We start from the raw sequence: 14,172 nt of genomic DNA on the forward strand, positions 1-14,172 counted from the left end.
CCCTTCTTCCTCAGACGCTGCCGCTCAATAGCCAGGCCGTAAGACCAAAGGGAGAGGGATCCTCCATCACCACGGGACCCTGATGTAACCGGCCCTGCTCCACTGACAGCCGCAGAGGATCGTCGACTGAGAGCCTGATCAAGTCCGCATACCAGGGACGTCTGGGCCAATCCGGACCCACCAGGATTACCCTGCCGGGATGCTTTGCCACCCGGTCTAGCACCCTGCCCAACATGGGCCAGGGCGGGAACACATAGAGGAGCTCTTGTGTCGGCCACTGTTGGAGAAGAGCATCTACTCCCAGGGATCGAGGGTCCCGTCCTCTGCTGAAAAAGCGCGGCACTTGGCAATTGGCCGATGACGCCATCAGATCTAGGCTCGGCTGGCCCCAGCGCTTCGTGATGTCCAAGAACGCCTGAGCAGATAGTTGCCACTCTCCGGGCTCCAAGGTATGGCGACTGAGAAAGTCCGCCTTGACATTCATGACTCCGGCAATGTGGGCCGCTGAAAGCTGCTCCAGGTTCGCTTCCGCCCACTGGCAAAGACTCATAGCCTCCTTGGCTAGAGGGGCGCTCTTGGTACCTCCCTGGCGGTTGATATAGGCCACAGCCGTGGCATTGTCCGACAGGACCCGTACAGGCTACAACACCAGTACCGGGATGAACTCCAATAACACCAACCGAATGGCTCTGAGTTCCAGGAGGTTGATAGACCACTTGCCTCTGCAGGAGACTAGAGCCCCTGCGCTGTCCTTCCCAAGCAGTGGGCTCCCCAGCCCATCAAAGAGGCGTCTGTCGTGACGACAATCCACTCCGGGGTCACCAGAGGCAATCCTGCAGACAACTTGTCTGTCTGCGTCCACCAGCTCAGCGCCTTGCGCACTGCTGGGTCCATGGGAAGGCGCACAGCATAATCCTCCGACATCGGAGTCCAGCGCAGCAGCAGAGATAGCTGTAGTGGTCTCATATGAGCCCTGGCCCAGGGCACTACTTCCATCGTGGCCGTCATAGAGCCCAACAGCTGCACGTAGTCCCAAGCCCGAATAGGAGAGGCTACTAGGAACTAGTCCACCTGAGCCTGAAGCTTGACAATCCGATTGTCTGGCAGGAACACTCTGCCCACTTGGGTGTCGAATCGAACTCCCAGATACTCCAGGGACTGAGTCGGGCGCAGCTGGCTCTTCTTCCAGTTGATGATCCATCCCAGGGAGCTCACAGGAGCAACTACCCGGTCCATAGCTTTGCCGCACTCTGCATAAGAGGGGGCTCGGATCAACCAGTCGTCCAGATAAGGATGGACTTGTACTCCTTCCTTTAGCAGGAAGGCCGCTATGACCCCCATTACTTTGGAAAAGGTCCGCGGAGCAGTAGCCAACCCGAAAGGGAGGGCTCTGAACTGGAAGTGTCGTCTCAGGACTGTAAAACGCAGAAAGCGTTGGAGAGGAGGCCAGATGGGAATATGCAGGTACGCTTCCTTGATGTCCAAGGAAGCCAAGAACTCTCCTGCCTTCACTGCCGCTATAACAGAGCGGAGAGTCTCCATGCGAAAGTGCCTCACTTTCCAGGCCCGATTGACCCCTTTGAGGTCGAGGATAGGCCGGACAGAACCTCCTTTCTTTGGAACCACAAAGTAAATGGAGTAACGTCCCTTGCCAATCTGATTTTTTGGCACCGGAACGACCGCACCCAGGCGGATCATGTTGTCCAAGGTCTGCTGCACTGCCACAGCTTGACCGGAGACTTGCAGGGAGAGAGTACAAACCCGTCTCTTAAGGGTTGGCAGAACTCTAGCTTGTAGCCGTCTCTGATGACTTCCAGCACCCACGCGTCTGAAGTTATAGTGGTCCACTCGCCCAGAAACGAGGACAGCCGTCCTCCAATCTGCACTGGGGCGTGGACCAAGGCCCCGTCATTGGGTACGAGACCCTGGGGGAGGACCGGAGGGAGCACCTCCGGGACGGCGGTCTCTGCGAAAGGAATGCTGCTTGGGGGAGAAATTCCTCTTGAAGGAAGAGGGGGCAGAGGAAACCGACTTGCCCGGGCGGTACCGACGGGCTTCCAGCAACCGTCCTCTGGAGGTACCGGGACGAGTACTAGCCCGAGCCCTGACCTCTGGTAATTTCTTGCCCTTAGACGTGCCGAGATCGGTCACGATTTTGTCCAGCTCGACCCCAAAGAGCAGCTTGCCTTTAAAAGGCAATCTAGCCAGGCGGGATTTAGAGGCGTGGTCAGCAGACCAATGTTTCAGCCAAAGCCACCGCCGCGCAGAGACTGTCTGAGCCATGCCTTTAGCTGAGGCTCTCAAGACATCATACAGCAAGTCTGCCAAATAGGCTAAGCCCGATTCCAGGGCCGGCCAATCAGCCCTCAAGGAAAGATCCGAGGGGGAAGCCCGCTGCACCATAGTCAGGCACGCCCTGGCCACATAGGAGCCGCAAACTGAGGCCTGCAAACTTAAAGCAGCTGCCTCAAAGGACGACCTTAAGGCCGCCTCCAATCTTCTGTCTTGGGCGTCCTTTAGGGCCGTGCCACCTTCCACCGGCAACGCCGTTTTCTTAGTCACCGCAGTGATTAAAGAATCCACGGTAGGCCACAGATAGGCCTCACGTTCACTCACAGCCAAAGGATAGAGGCGGGACATAGCCCTAGCCACTTTAAGGCTCGTTTCCGGGACATCCCATTGAGCCGCAATTAAGGTGTGCATGGCATCATGCACGTGGAAGGATCTAGGCGGGCGCTTCGTCCCCAGCATAATGGCAGAGCCAACAGGGGCTGAGGGAGAGACGTCCTCCGGAGAGGAAATCTACAAAGTGTCCATGGCCTGTAAAAACAGGTTGGGCAAATCCTCTGGGCTAAAAAGCCGCGCTGCAGAGGGGTCATCTGCTCCATCCGAGCGGGGATCTATCTCCTCCAAGGAATCCGCAAAGGACCGTTGGGAGACCTCAGACACGCTGCCCTCATCTACATCGGAGGAGACAAAGTCCTCCAAGGCCTGGAAATCAACCCGAGGGCGTTTACCTCTGGGAACCTCAACCTCTTTATCAGAAGAGGGAGAAGGGGCAGCGTTGTGCATGAGGAAAGCCTGATGCAGCAGCAAAACAAACACGGGGGAGAAACCCCCCAGACTGTGCACTTCCGCAGCCTGGGCAACAGCCCTAGACGCACTCTCAACCGGCGCTCGCAATAGCGGGGGAGAGACATGCTGCGCATCCAAAATGGCGTCCGGCGCGAAACTCCGCGAAGGAGCCGCGCGGGAAGAACGGCGCTTAACTTTAGCCGCTTGTGCCGTCGCCCAAATTAAGGGCGTTCATGGCATTAATGTCTCCAACCTCAAGGGCGGCCCACGAAGAAGCCGTCCGAGCCGCGTGGCCGGCCAAGATGGCGGAGGCGAGGAGCGGGGGATGGGCGTTTATGGCGGGAAAAAACCGCCACGCCGGAGGAACGACCGGGACATTCATCGGTCACTAAACTGTCACCCATCAAGGGCGAATCAGGTTGTAAAACCCCCGCATCCCCTCTAGAAGCGCTCCAGCGATCCGGGGAGCGACCCTTTGCGCCCTCGCCCTCCGACGCCATATGCCACGAGGAGAAGAATCGGGGAACCCCCTGCCCGCTATAAAAAGGTAAAATTACCTGCTTGCCGCTCCGAGCTGTAACGAACTGGTGTCCCAGTGAGTAGCTGCAATGAACGTTTAAAGAAACGTCGAATTAAACGCCTTTAAAGACGTTTAAAAATTTTTTTTTTTTTTTTTTTTTTTTTTTTTTTAAACGGAGCCAGCGGGAGGGGGGAGAAAAGGAGGGACCTGGCACCACCAGGTTTGCACTTGCTCAAAAGAGCCCTCAACCCCAGGCCTCAACAAAACCTAAGGATTAGGCTTGGAGGCCTAGCCAGAGCTGCTGCTGTGTGTGACCACCACCTGCTGAGATAGAGAACATACTGAGGAGTTTCCGGCAGCACATGACCACATATAGGGAGGCAAAAGTTTGCTCTCTATCTCCACCTGCTGGTAGATGGACACAACCCACCAGTCTATGGATTGATCAGCTTGATGATATGGAACTTAGATTGTGAGTCCATTTGGGCAGACAAATAACTGTGTACCTAAGCGTAACTCACCTTGAGCTTGGATTTGGAAAAGGTGAGTAATAAATCCAAATGCTATGGTGATCCATGATTTGAACACTTTTGTGGAAAAGTGTATTGTAAATAAGAGTTTACACAAATTCATGTTTTGGCCAAAGGCCTTCATCAAGAGTCTGATCTCACAAATCGTTCTCAAATAAAGCGATCCTAAACATGCCTATACACCTTCATGAAGATACGGCCAAAGGGAAGAAAAAGTCGTGTTGCGCAAGCACCCAGCGACATCAGGAATGAGTTTACTGTGGTAAGCCTGTATACACATGTTTAAGATCACAGTATTTGAGAACAAGTTGTGAGATCAGACTCCTGATGAAGGCCTTTGGCCGAAACACAAATTCGTATAGAGTCTTTCTTTCAACATAATAAATTATTTTACATCACCAGGAATCATCTGTTGGGACTTGTCTTTGTCACTTTTGCTTTTATGTTTTTTCTATTTGCGTTTTGAAAAGGTTATTTCTTCTTTGTTTTTTGGAGAAATAAGAGTTTGACTGATTTGTTGGGGGTTGAAGTTGCTAGTCTTCAAAATTCTGCTGCCACATAAAGAAACATCCTCCAGAGATATTCAGGTAATAGGAGTGTGCAGGCCAAAAGCTGTCATTTTGTTAAATTTCCCGTGTCATTGATGAGATTTTTCATTTTACTGAGATTTTTAAAAATGTTTTTCTGTTTCCGGAGCAATCATTGCTCAAATAGTGCACGTTATTGCCCACTACTGAGCAATAGTGCACACTAGTTGACTAATAGTGTGCACTATTAATGGTACAGGAAGTGAAACATTTTTTTTAGGGGGCTTCCTATCATTTTGGGTAAAACTTATATGAAATTATATGGGAAATTATATTTCTCATGTCATTTCAAACAAATGTATATCCCTATAGGTAGCAGCTAATTTTCTTCTTCTGGTGCTGCTGCTATAAGAAAAGGCATTTAGACTACTGTAATTAAGATGGAATTTATTTCTGTCCTGGAGTGATAACCAATGGTCTAGCTTTACTGGGCCTGATATTCAAAATGGTTTAAGCAAGCAGGAGAGGCTTCTGCCCAGTTAAATCCCATTGAGCTGGCCAGATAAAAATATTCAGCAGCACATAAGCAGGCAACACTGCTGAATATTGCCTGTTACCACCGTGGCACTGTCTGGTTAGTGCCAGGGTAGTCCAGGGATGGAACTTGGGCAGAGCAGGCACACTTAACTGGTTAGCAGTGATATTCAATCTGCTAATCAGTTAAGTAAGTATAATCCGGTCCTGCTATCCTGGGTTAGAAGGGGCTCAAGAGGCACTGCTTGTTTTTATCACTTACTCACTCTGGTCCCGTTAGCTTATCCATTCAGGAACCACATGACACTCAGAGGATTAAAAGAAACTGGAACATTTATTAACTTCTTAACTAATTGTTTCCACTGCATTGGTCTTCATACAGTTCAATTATACTTCATATTGCTTTCCAGGTGGATCATAAGCAACAATACATTTCTGGGCTAATACACGTGCTTAGCCCTCATGCCTGTCCTGCAGCTCAGTCAGAACCCAGAGCAGATTTCACACTCCCGATGTACTTCAATACAATCTGGACTGGACTTTCAGTAACTGCATAATCCCTTCGGGCTGCCACTCCAAAGGTCTCGCTATCAGCCAGAGGTAGACTGCAATTCCACCCGGGCCCCAATTATGGCCGGACTCTCCAATCCACTGAGTTTCTGGTTCCTATAATGGCTGATGCAATATAACAGCTTACTGTCCAGATAATCAATCCACTGGTTACAATGCTACAGGACTTCCCCTTCTCTTGCAATGGGGTCATCTGTCAGGGGAACTAACAGTAACACTTACCTCCCACACCCAGAGCTGGTTACTTTAGCAAGAGGCAGAGCCAGAGACAGGTTCCTTTCCCCACGGGGCTTCCCTTATATATTCTCTGAGCTCCTCCCAGGTCCTCCAGCCACTCCCCCAGTGACCTGCCACCTGGGGCTCACTCTATCATGTTCTTAAACAAACCATGGGTTACATAAGCACATAAAGTTAAAACAGCAAAAAGGCTGTCCTAACTTTATCTGCTAAGCCAACCAGACAGTGGTCTGAATTTGGCTTATGACTACTCTTTACTAGGATATTCAATGTCAGAGCCTGGACATGGCCTGGAATTGAATAAATAGCAATACAGAAGAAACAATCCTCACAAACCAGCTCAAACATTAAAAAAACACAGAGAAGATGACAATGAAACCACTCAGTCAGTAATGGTGCTGTAAAACTTTAATCAAAGCAAGGCATGACTCGACACAGGCCTGTGTTTCGGCCACCTGGCCTGCATTAGGAGTCCAATGCCACCGAAGTTGTCAAAACCAATACTATATCCTCCATGAACAGTACAGGTAAAAAATGTCAGCGATCATGCTATAGTGTCACTTGTCTTAACTATCTCTCATCAAGCCTCAAAAGGACACTTTATTTCCACGAATGAATACAATGGACATGTGGAGCAGAATTTTAGAAAGGATGCTCAATTAGAATACGGATGCCCAAGTCCTTACATCAAATATGGATATCCATGTCTCATGCAGTGGTGTAGCTATGGGGGGGCATGGGGCCTGGGCCCCCTCAAACTGGCTGGCAGGGGGTCCCCAACCTCCGCCAGCTAAAGCGTCTGTTCCGCGCTGGTCTTACATTGCTGGCACCCTGTCCTGTTTTTCAGCACCGGCAGTGGCGGTGTGGAGGGGGGAAGCAGTGGCAGGGAGGCAGAAGTGGCGGCAGCGGGGAGGCAGAAGCGGCAAGGGGCAGAGGTGGCAGAGGGAGGGTGGCAGCAGGGAGGTGACCAAAATGTGCCCCCCCCCCCACCTTGGGCTCTGGCCCCCCCTCCCCTTCCGTTGAGCTCTGGCTACGCCTCTGGTCTCATGTATTTTAAAACAAGATCTGCAGATATACAGCCTGCTCTAAAATACAGAAAAATGGATGTCCAAGTTCTGGTTATGACCAGCATGAACATTCATTTTAGAAACTGAAATGTCCAAACTATGAATGGGGCAAAACAAGGGACATGGACGTCTATGTGGCAGCAGAAGAACATCCATATTATAAAATGGCCAGACATGTCCATGCGAAGGAGTAGTCTAGTGGTTAGAGTAGCCTACAGAGAACCAGGGTCGATATTCAGAGATTTAAATTCCACTGCAGCATTTTGTAATTGGGGGGAGGGGGGGGGTTGTTGGGTGAGTCTTCTAGGGGCAGGAAAATATATACCATGATTTCCCTTACCCCATTCAGTGGATAATGCTCAGTTGGAGAACCTTTCTTTAACCTGGATGTGCCAAGTACCAGGTCTAAATAAGGACATCCATTGTTTTGAACATGGACGTCCCTTCTCCTTCTGCAATTGGAGCTGGACATCCATCTTTTGGCCCTTCCCTAGTCCCACCCAAAACACACCCAGACCACTCCCCTTTGCCACATGGATGTTCAGAAGTTTTAGAGGTCCGTATTCTAGCTTTAGAAAATCAGCATTTGGACATCCATGCAATATGGATGTCTAAATTACAGTTTTCCTATGTCCAAAACACAAATAGAGCTTCTAAAATAAGCATTAAAGAACACTCCTGTTTGGTGATGTGGGGAACATGGCCAGTGGGGAACTCCCACTGGCCAAAAAAAGATTTATATACGTGATAGCCTTCTTATTGACAGTAAACTTTGACACTGTTCCGTGCAGTGCTGGCATTTTGATCACCTACCTCTTAGTGCATAGGTTCAAGGGGCGCACAAATGGGCAGAGAGTGGGTAGCTTATAGAATACTATAAGTTATGTGCACTTCAGGGCAAAGTTAGCCACCAACAGTTGCAAGTACCATTGACTTGTTGTAATTGTTGTTACGTAACTTTAGGTGCACCAACAATGACTTACACTCATATTCTATAATGGAATCCTGGTGCCCAGATGGTACTATAAAATCGGTGCTATGCTCATGGCATTAGGTCACCTATAGAACTTATAGAATTGTCACCATACTTCTTTATAGAAAGGGTGGTGCATATGTAGAATGGCTTCCCAGTGGTGATGGTAAAGCCGAGGATAGTATCTGAATTCATAAGTACATAAGTATTGCCATACTGGGAAAGACCAAAGGTCCATCGAGCCCAGCATCCTGTTTCCAACAGTGGCCAATCCAGATCACAAATACCTGGCAAGATCCCCCAAAAAGTACAAAACATTCTATACTGCTTATCCCTGAATGTAGTGGTTGCAGTTTCCCAGCTTCAGGATGGAGGCATCTTCTGTGGGCATTGCTGCTTCTTACTGGGCCTCTTTAACCTAGCTCTGGTCTGGCCTTTTATACTTCCTGCACCATGCCCTCCTGGTTCCACCCCTCCTGTCTCAATTCCGCCTTCGGCAGGACTAGGAGTTTTTAAGGCGGCCCTGACACTGTGAGAGAGTGTTCTTAAATGGAAGTGGCAGAGTCCTATATAAATGTTTCTTCTTCAGTACAAGTCTAATACTTGGCTTGATTATGTGAAATTTTCATTTAAAAAAAGTAAAAAAAAAAAAAAGGTAATCTGTCCAAGATCACAGCATACAATCATGTCAGAAGTATGGCTTGATTCCCCACCTATTACTCTGATTATCATATCTAGAAATTTGCTAGAGCTGATTAGGAGTATCTAGGTTTAAAGAAATAACACTGGGTCTCTGGCCGGTAATTCCAGGAGTTTTCTGGATTTGAGCCTGCTACTGCAGAGAATACAGAGAAGGCCTGCCTGGTGCTGGGTGAAGGGAGGTGTGGCCCCAGCACTGTGGGGAAATAATTAAGACTGTGATTAAATAGAAAGAGAGGAGGAGGCCCACTGTAGCAAGTAAGAGCAACCTGTTACCACATCAGTACAAAGAGGGTAGAGAAACCGAGGTCTGCAGCAATCTTTTACAGTCCTCAGACCTTGTTCCAGTTTCTAGGCAATGCCTTCTCCTACATTACATTAGGTAGGCCAAAGGAAGAATTAGAATGAAGCTAGGCAATGGTACAGATGTTGTCAACACAAAACAAAAAGCTGGAAAAAACTGCAGTTTAGCAAAATGCATGAATTATTACTCACTTTATCATTCCAATTTCCTACAATGATCTCATATAAACTTATTTATAGAGAGGAAAAGACCTCAGTAGTCCCAGCACACTCATAGACTGTCCCATTTGCAATTAAGAGATCATTCAGCATAGTGTCTCTAGGACACGGGCGGGCTCATTTTCAAAGCACTTAGCCTCCCAAAGTTCCATAGAAACCTATGGAACTTAGCCTCCCAAAGTGCTTTGAAAATATGCCTCTTTATGTAATCATTGGTCAAAAACCTCCGATTTTTATGTCCATGCTCACCACTCAACTTGCTAATAAATACCAATCTTTGTGTTTTATCATGTGAATTGTCCACTCTAAATTTAAAAAAAATCTTTAATGTGCCTGTACAAAACAAAAAAGCATTATCTTCAATATATCTTCCCGACGGAGGCTCTTCGTTTCACATACAGCTTCCTCAGGGGATCAAGTAAGTGCTTGCCATTAGACTTCACTAGATATTTATAAATCCACGCTCACTCTTGGCAAAACTATGACCAACTCTTCATTAATGCGCCCTGCGGGGTGGCACAGAATGTGAAAGGTGATTAATGTTGTTGTTTTTGCACAAATTAATACAGTTAGGGTACAGACTTAAAGAACAACAACAAAAACAAGATACTGCCTTCAGAATTTTAATGATGAACCATCGCTTTTCCCTCCACTGGTTACATAAAGGCATTTTTCAAACCTTTTCAGTACGTTTCTTTATACATGAAATATAGTTACAGTAAGTGCTTCATTTTTTTCATTGGAGGTTCTCTTTGCCTCTGTAAAACCACTTCCTTTTTTGTGCTAAATTAATATGAGACTTTCAGGCTGGAGAAAGACAAATCTACTCGTGGTCAAAAGCTAAATTTTTAATCTTGTGATATCTAGATGATAAAGCTTGACTTCGTGTTCATTTTCTCATAGACTGCTCACAAAACCTGATGTTTACTGGGGGTTAAGTCAGCTCATTGTAATGAGATGGAAGAGTAATTTGGTGTGCAAAACAGAAAGTCACCACTTTGGATATTTTTCAGGTCAGACCAAATGGTCAATGTAATTAATTTATTTTATTTCTTTAACACATTCTGCAGCCTGCTTCTCCATCGCTAAAAACATCATTAAAAAATTAACATAAGACATGAATAAAGCATAAAACAAAAAAATACGAGGCCCTTTTGCAAAACAGTGGTAAGCCTAATGCGGGCTTACCGCATGCCAATTTGGAGCTACCACCTGCCCAACGCGGGCGCCAGTGGTAGTTCCAGCCCCAGTTCGTACCATTTCCTGTGCTGGGGAAAATAGGGCTCGATTGTTTTGCATGGCAGTTACCCGGCGGTAATCAGACAGCACCATTTGCTACCTGGTTACAATCGAGTTAGAACGGGAGCCCTTACTGCCACCTCCATGGGTGGCAGTAAGTGCTCCCCTCTGCATGGCGATGTGGTAAGAGCAATCTTACCGCATGGCCATAGCTATTTTCAGCCTTTTTTATCTGCTGTGGTAAAAAGGGCCGCAGCGCTCGGCAAAAATGGCCCCTGCTGCTCACACAGGGCCCTTTTTACCGCAGCTTAATAAAAGGACCCCATAATTAATAATAACTACAAATTAAGGAGTCCTTTTACTAACCTGCAGTAAACACTGAGGTGTGCTTACCACAGCTTAAAATGCCTCACCACAGGGTGCACTCAGGTGTCCCACGGTAATTTTGACATTGATACACACTACCCATGTGCTAAAAAACTAGATTTTATTTTTAGTGCTGGGGGTGAGTCTGGGGGCACAGAGTAGGCGTGTTCTGAGCTAATTGGTTAGCGCAGCTACATTGAAGATTAGCATGTGGTTAGCATCGAGCCCTTATCACCTACAAAATAGGTAATTGAAGGGGATCATGCACTAATGTCTATACACTAGGAGTAGTAGCCTAGTGGTTAGTGCAGTGGACTATTTTATCCTGGGGAACTGAGTTCGATTCCCACTGCAGCTCCTTGTGACTCTGGGCAAGTCACTTAACCCTGCATTGCCCCTGGTACAAAAATAAGTACCTGAATAATATGTAAACCGCTTTGAATGTAGTTGGAAAAACCTCAGAAAGGCAGTATATCAAGTCCCATTTCTCTTCCCTTCCCCACTAATGGGAAAATTAGCATGTGGCCATCAATGGAAAAACTCATAAATTCAGCCATTTTACCCGTGCAGTAAAAATGGCCTTAGCACACAGGAATGACCCACGTAAGCAAGTGTTAAGGCCACGTTTTACTGCAGTTCGGTAAAAGAGCCCCTAAATAAGGGTAATTGAAGAGTATAAATAAAATCAGAAATCAGCCTGCAAAATACACTTCATAAAGCCAGAGAGTAGCCTCTCCTGCCTACTTAAACCGTTTCCCACTGCCTAAGTGGGGATATTCAGCAGCACTTAACTGGACAGTGCCGCTGAATATCCCCACAGACTGCCCAAACTAAAGGTGAGCAGGTCAGGGGCTGGCACTGGGGAAGAGCCTGGGGTTATGCAAGTGCCAGCAATATTCAGTGCCAGCACCTGCATAGCTAAGCGGCCTAATTTAGGACAGCTCAAAAGCTGGTGCAACTGCCTGAATGCGGTAGAAACTTGCACATAGGGTTACCATATTTTGTCCCCCCAAAAGGAGGACACATGCCCCACCCCCACCACACACTCCGCCCCACCCCCTTTCACGCCCTCGCTCCACCCCCTGTCACATTTTCCCCTCCTCCCTGTCACACACCCTGTCACCTCCCTCCCCGTCACCCCCTCCCCTTACCTTACTACTGCCCTGGTGGTCTAGTGTCCTCTTCGGGGCAGGAAAGAGCCCCCTCTTTCCTGCCCAGAGCACTGCCCTGCATGCATCCTTCCTGTTGGTGATCTCAGCGCCGATTCAAAATGGCCACCGAGAGTTGAAGTCTCGCGAGGTCACGTCGACTCTTGGCGGCCATTTTGAATCGGCGCTGAGATCACCAACAGGAAGGATACATGCAGGGCAGCGCTCTGGGCAGGAAAGAGGGGGCTCTTTCCTGCCCTGAAGGTGGAAGAGGTCACTAGACCACCAGGGCAGTAGTAACTAAGGGGAGGGGAGGCTAGCAATCTGCCTGTTTGTCCGGATTTCTGGACAAATGGGCAGATTGGCAAAACCCGCCCGGTTGCCCGGACATGTCCTCAAAAAGAGGACATGTCTGGGTAAATCCGGACATATGGTAACCCTACCTGCACACCTTACAGTATTTATGTAACACAGATAAGTAGGAGTCCTGTTCATTGCCTGCCCATGCTGCATCCTTGTGTATAGCCCCCTTGCATTTACATACTATGCCTTATATGCATGCCTTACAGAATAGCTCTTAAACACCCTGCTAGCTTCTTTCACTGGTACATGTACACTAGGTGCCGGCCCAAGGCAAGATGCCACCTGAGGTGGAGCTAAGAATCGGACTTCCCCCCAGGCCGTGATGTTTCGTCATGTTCCAAACCTGGCAGTGACAGCGATTCCCATACGCTGCCGTACTGCTGGCACCCGTCTCTTCCCTTTACTGCGGCTGCCTGAGCCTCTAACAAAACAGGAAGTTACATCAGAGAGACGGCCGCAGTAAAGGGAAGAGGCGGGTGCTGGCGGCAGGGCAGTGTATGGGGATCTCTACCGCTGCCGTGTTTGGAATGTGATAAAACAGGTAAATGCCGTGAACGGGGGGGAGGTGGCCACTCCCCGAAGAGTGGAGAGATGCCGCCCCTGAAGAGTGCCGGCTGAGCAGTGGTGTGCTGGAGCAGGCTCTCACAGGCTCTCGAGAGCCGTTTGTTAAGTTTTTAAGAATTTTGGGAGCCGGTTCTCCATGGTTACTTTAACAAATGGATCCCAAAATGTGGGCTTGGGCCCCTCCTGAATTCTCTTTTACTTTGCTGGCGAGAGAGAGCCCCCTGTTAACAATTTACCAGCACACCCCTGCGGCTGAGGCCCCCGCCTCAGGCAGCCTAATGGTCAGGCTGCCCCTGTGTACACTTATGGGCATAAGTGCTATTATTCTATACATTTATACCTGCAGGAGCTATGCAAATCTAAGTGCCCAATTACAGAATTGCCCTTCACAAATGAAAGAAAGCTAGAAAATTCAATAGATTCAGTCAGTCTATTCTCTTAGATACTAGTTTTGTTAACTTCTCCCTTTTTTTTCAGTAAGGCAAACTTTGAAAAGAAAACTTCTTTCCACGAAGTCTGCTTTAGCAGTATGATTTCTCAGAATAACACTGGCGTGAAGACACATGTGTTGCATGTGCAGATCAGCTTTGTTTCTGTTCTTATGACCTAAGTGCCCCTGCCATGAAAGCAGAATTACTACTCCCTTTATCTACATCCTGCAGATATCTTTTGAGAGGATTCAGGGCTGTAGTTCATGGCAACACCCCTCCCCCCAACCTATCTCACTGATAAGACTTCCCAAGCAATGGTTTCTGCAATGTCCTTGCCAACTAACAGTTTGACTTTTACATAACCAAAGGAAAGTTCTTCCCCTATTAAAAAGAGAAGATAGGCCATGGGCCAGAAGGTGATCAGATAGCCCGTGCCGTACAGGGCAAGCTAAGTCAAACAAAAACACATAAGATGTGCCATGCTGAGTCAGCCCAATGGTCCTTTGAGCCCATCATCCTGTCTGTGACAGTACCTAATCCAGGTCATAAATACTCCACAGGATCCAAAGAGCAGATCCATTACTTGTTGGTCACTCCCAAGGATAAGCAGTGACTTTCCCAAGTCTAACTGGCTAATAATGGTTTATGGACTTTTTTTTTCTACACAAATATACGTAAAATAATGAGTGGAGTAGAATGGGTAGACTTGAATCACTTGTTTAATCTTTCCAAAAATACTAGAACTAGGGGGCAAGCAATGAAGCTACAAAGTAGCAAATTTTAAACGAATCAGAGAAAATGTCTCTT

The 14,172-nt window shown here is 47.9% G+C and overlaps 1 protein-coding gene across 1 annotated transcript in view; it reads left to right on the forward strand.

Annotated features, from left to right (window-relative positions):
• Nucleotides 1-13,544, forward strand: part of LOC115480950 (actin-like) — an 81,029-nt gene extending 67,485 nt beyond the window's left edge. The window contains exon 4 of the mRNA XM_030219934.1: nucleotides 13,412-13,544. Within this exon, the coding sequence (XP_030075794.1) occupies nucleotides 13,412-13,544 (133 nt within the window). The remainder of the gene's footprint in view (nucleotides 1-13,411) is intronic.
• The last annotated feature ends 628 nt before the right edge of the window (nucleotides 13,545-14,172 follow it).

This window comes from Microcaecilia unicolor, chromosome 11 (genome assembly GCF_901765095.1).
Source record: "Microcaecilia unicolor chromosome 11, aMicUni1.1, whole genome shotgun sequence".
Taxonomy (NCBI): domain Eukaryota; kingdom Metazoa; phylum Chordata; class Amphibia; order Gymnophiona; family Siphonopidae; genus Microcaecilia; species Microcaecilia unicolor.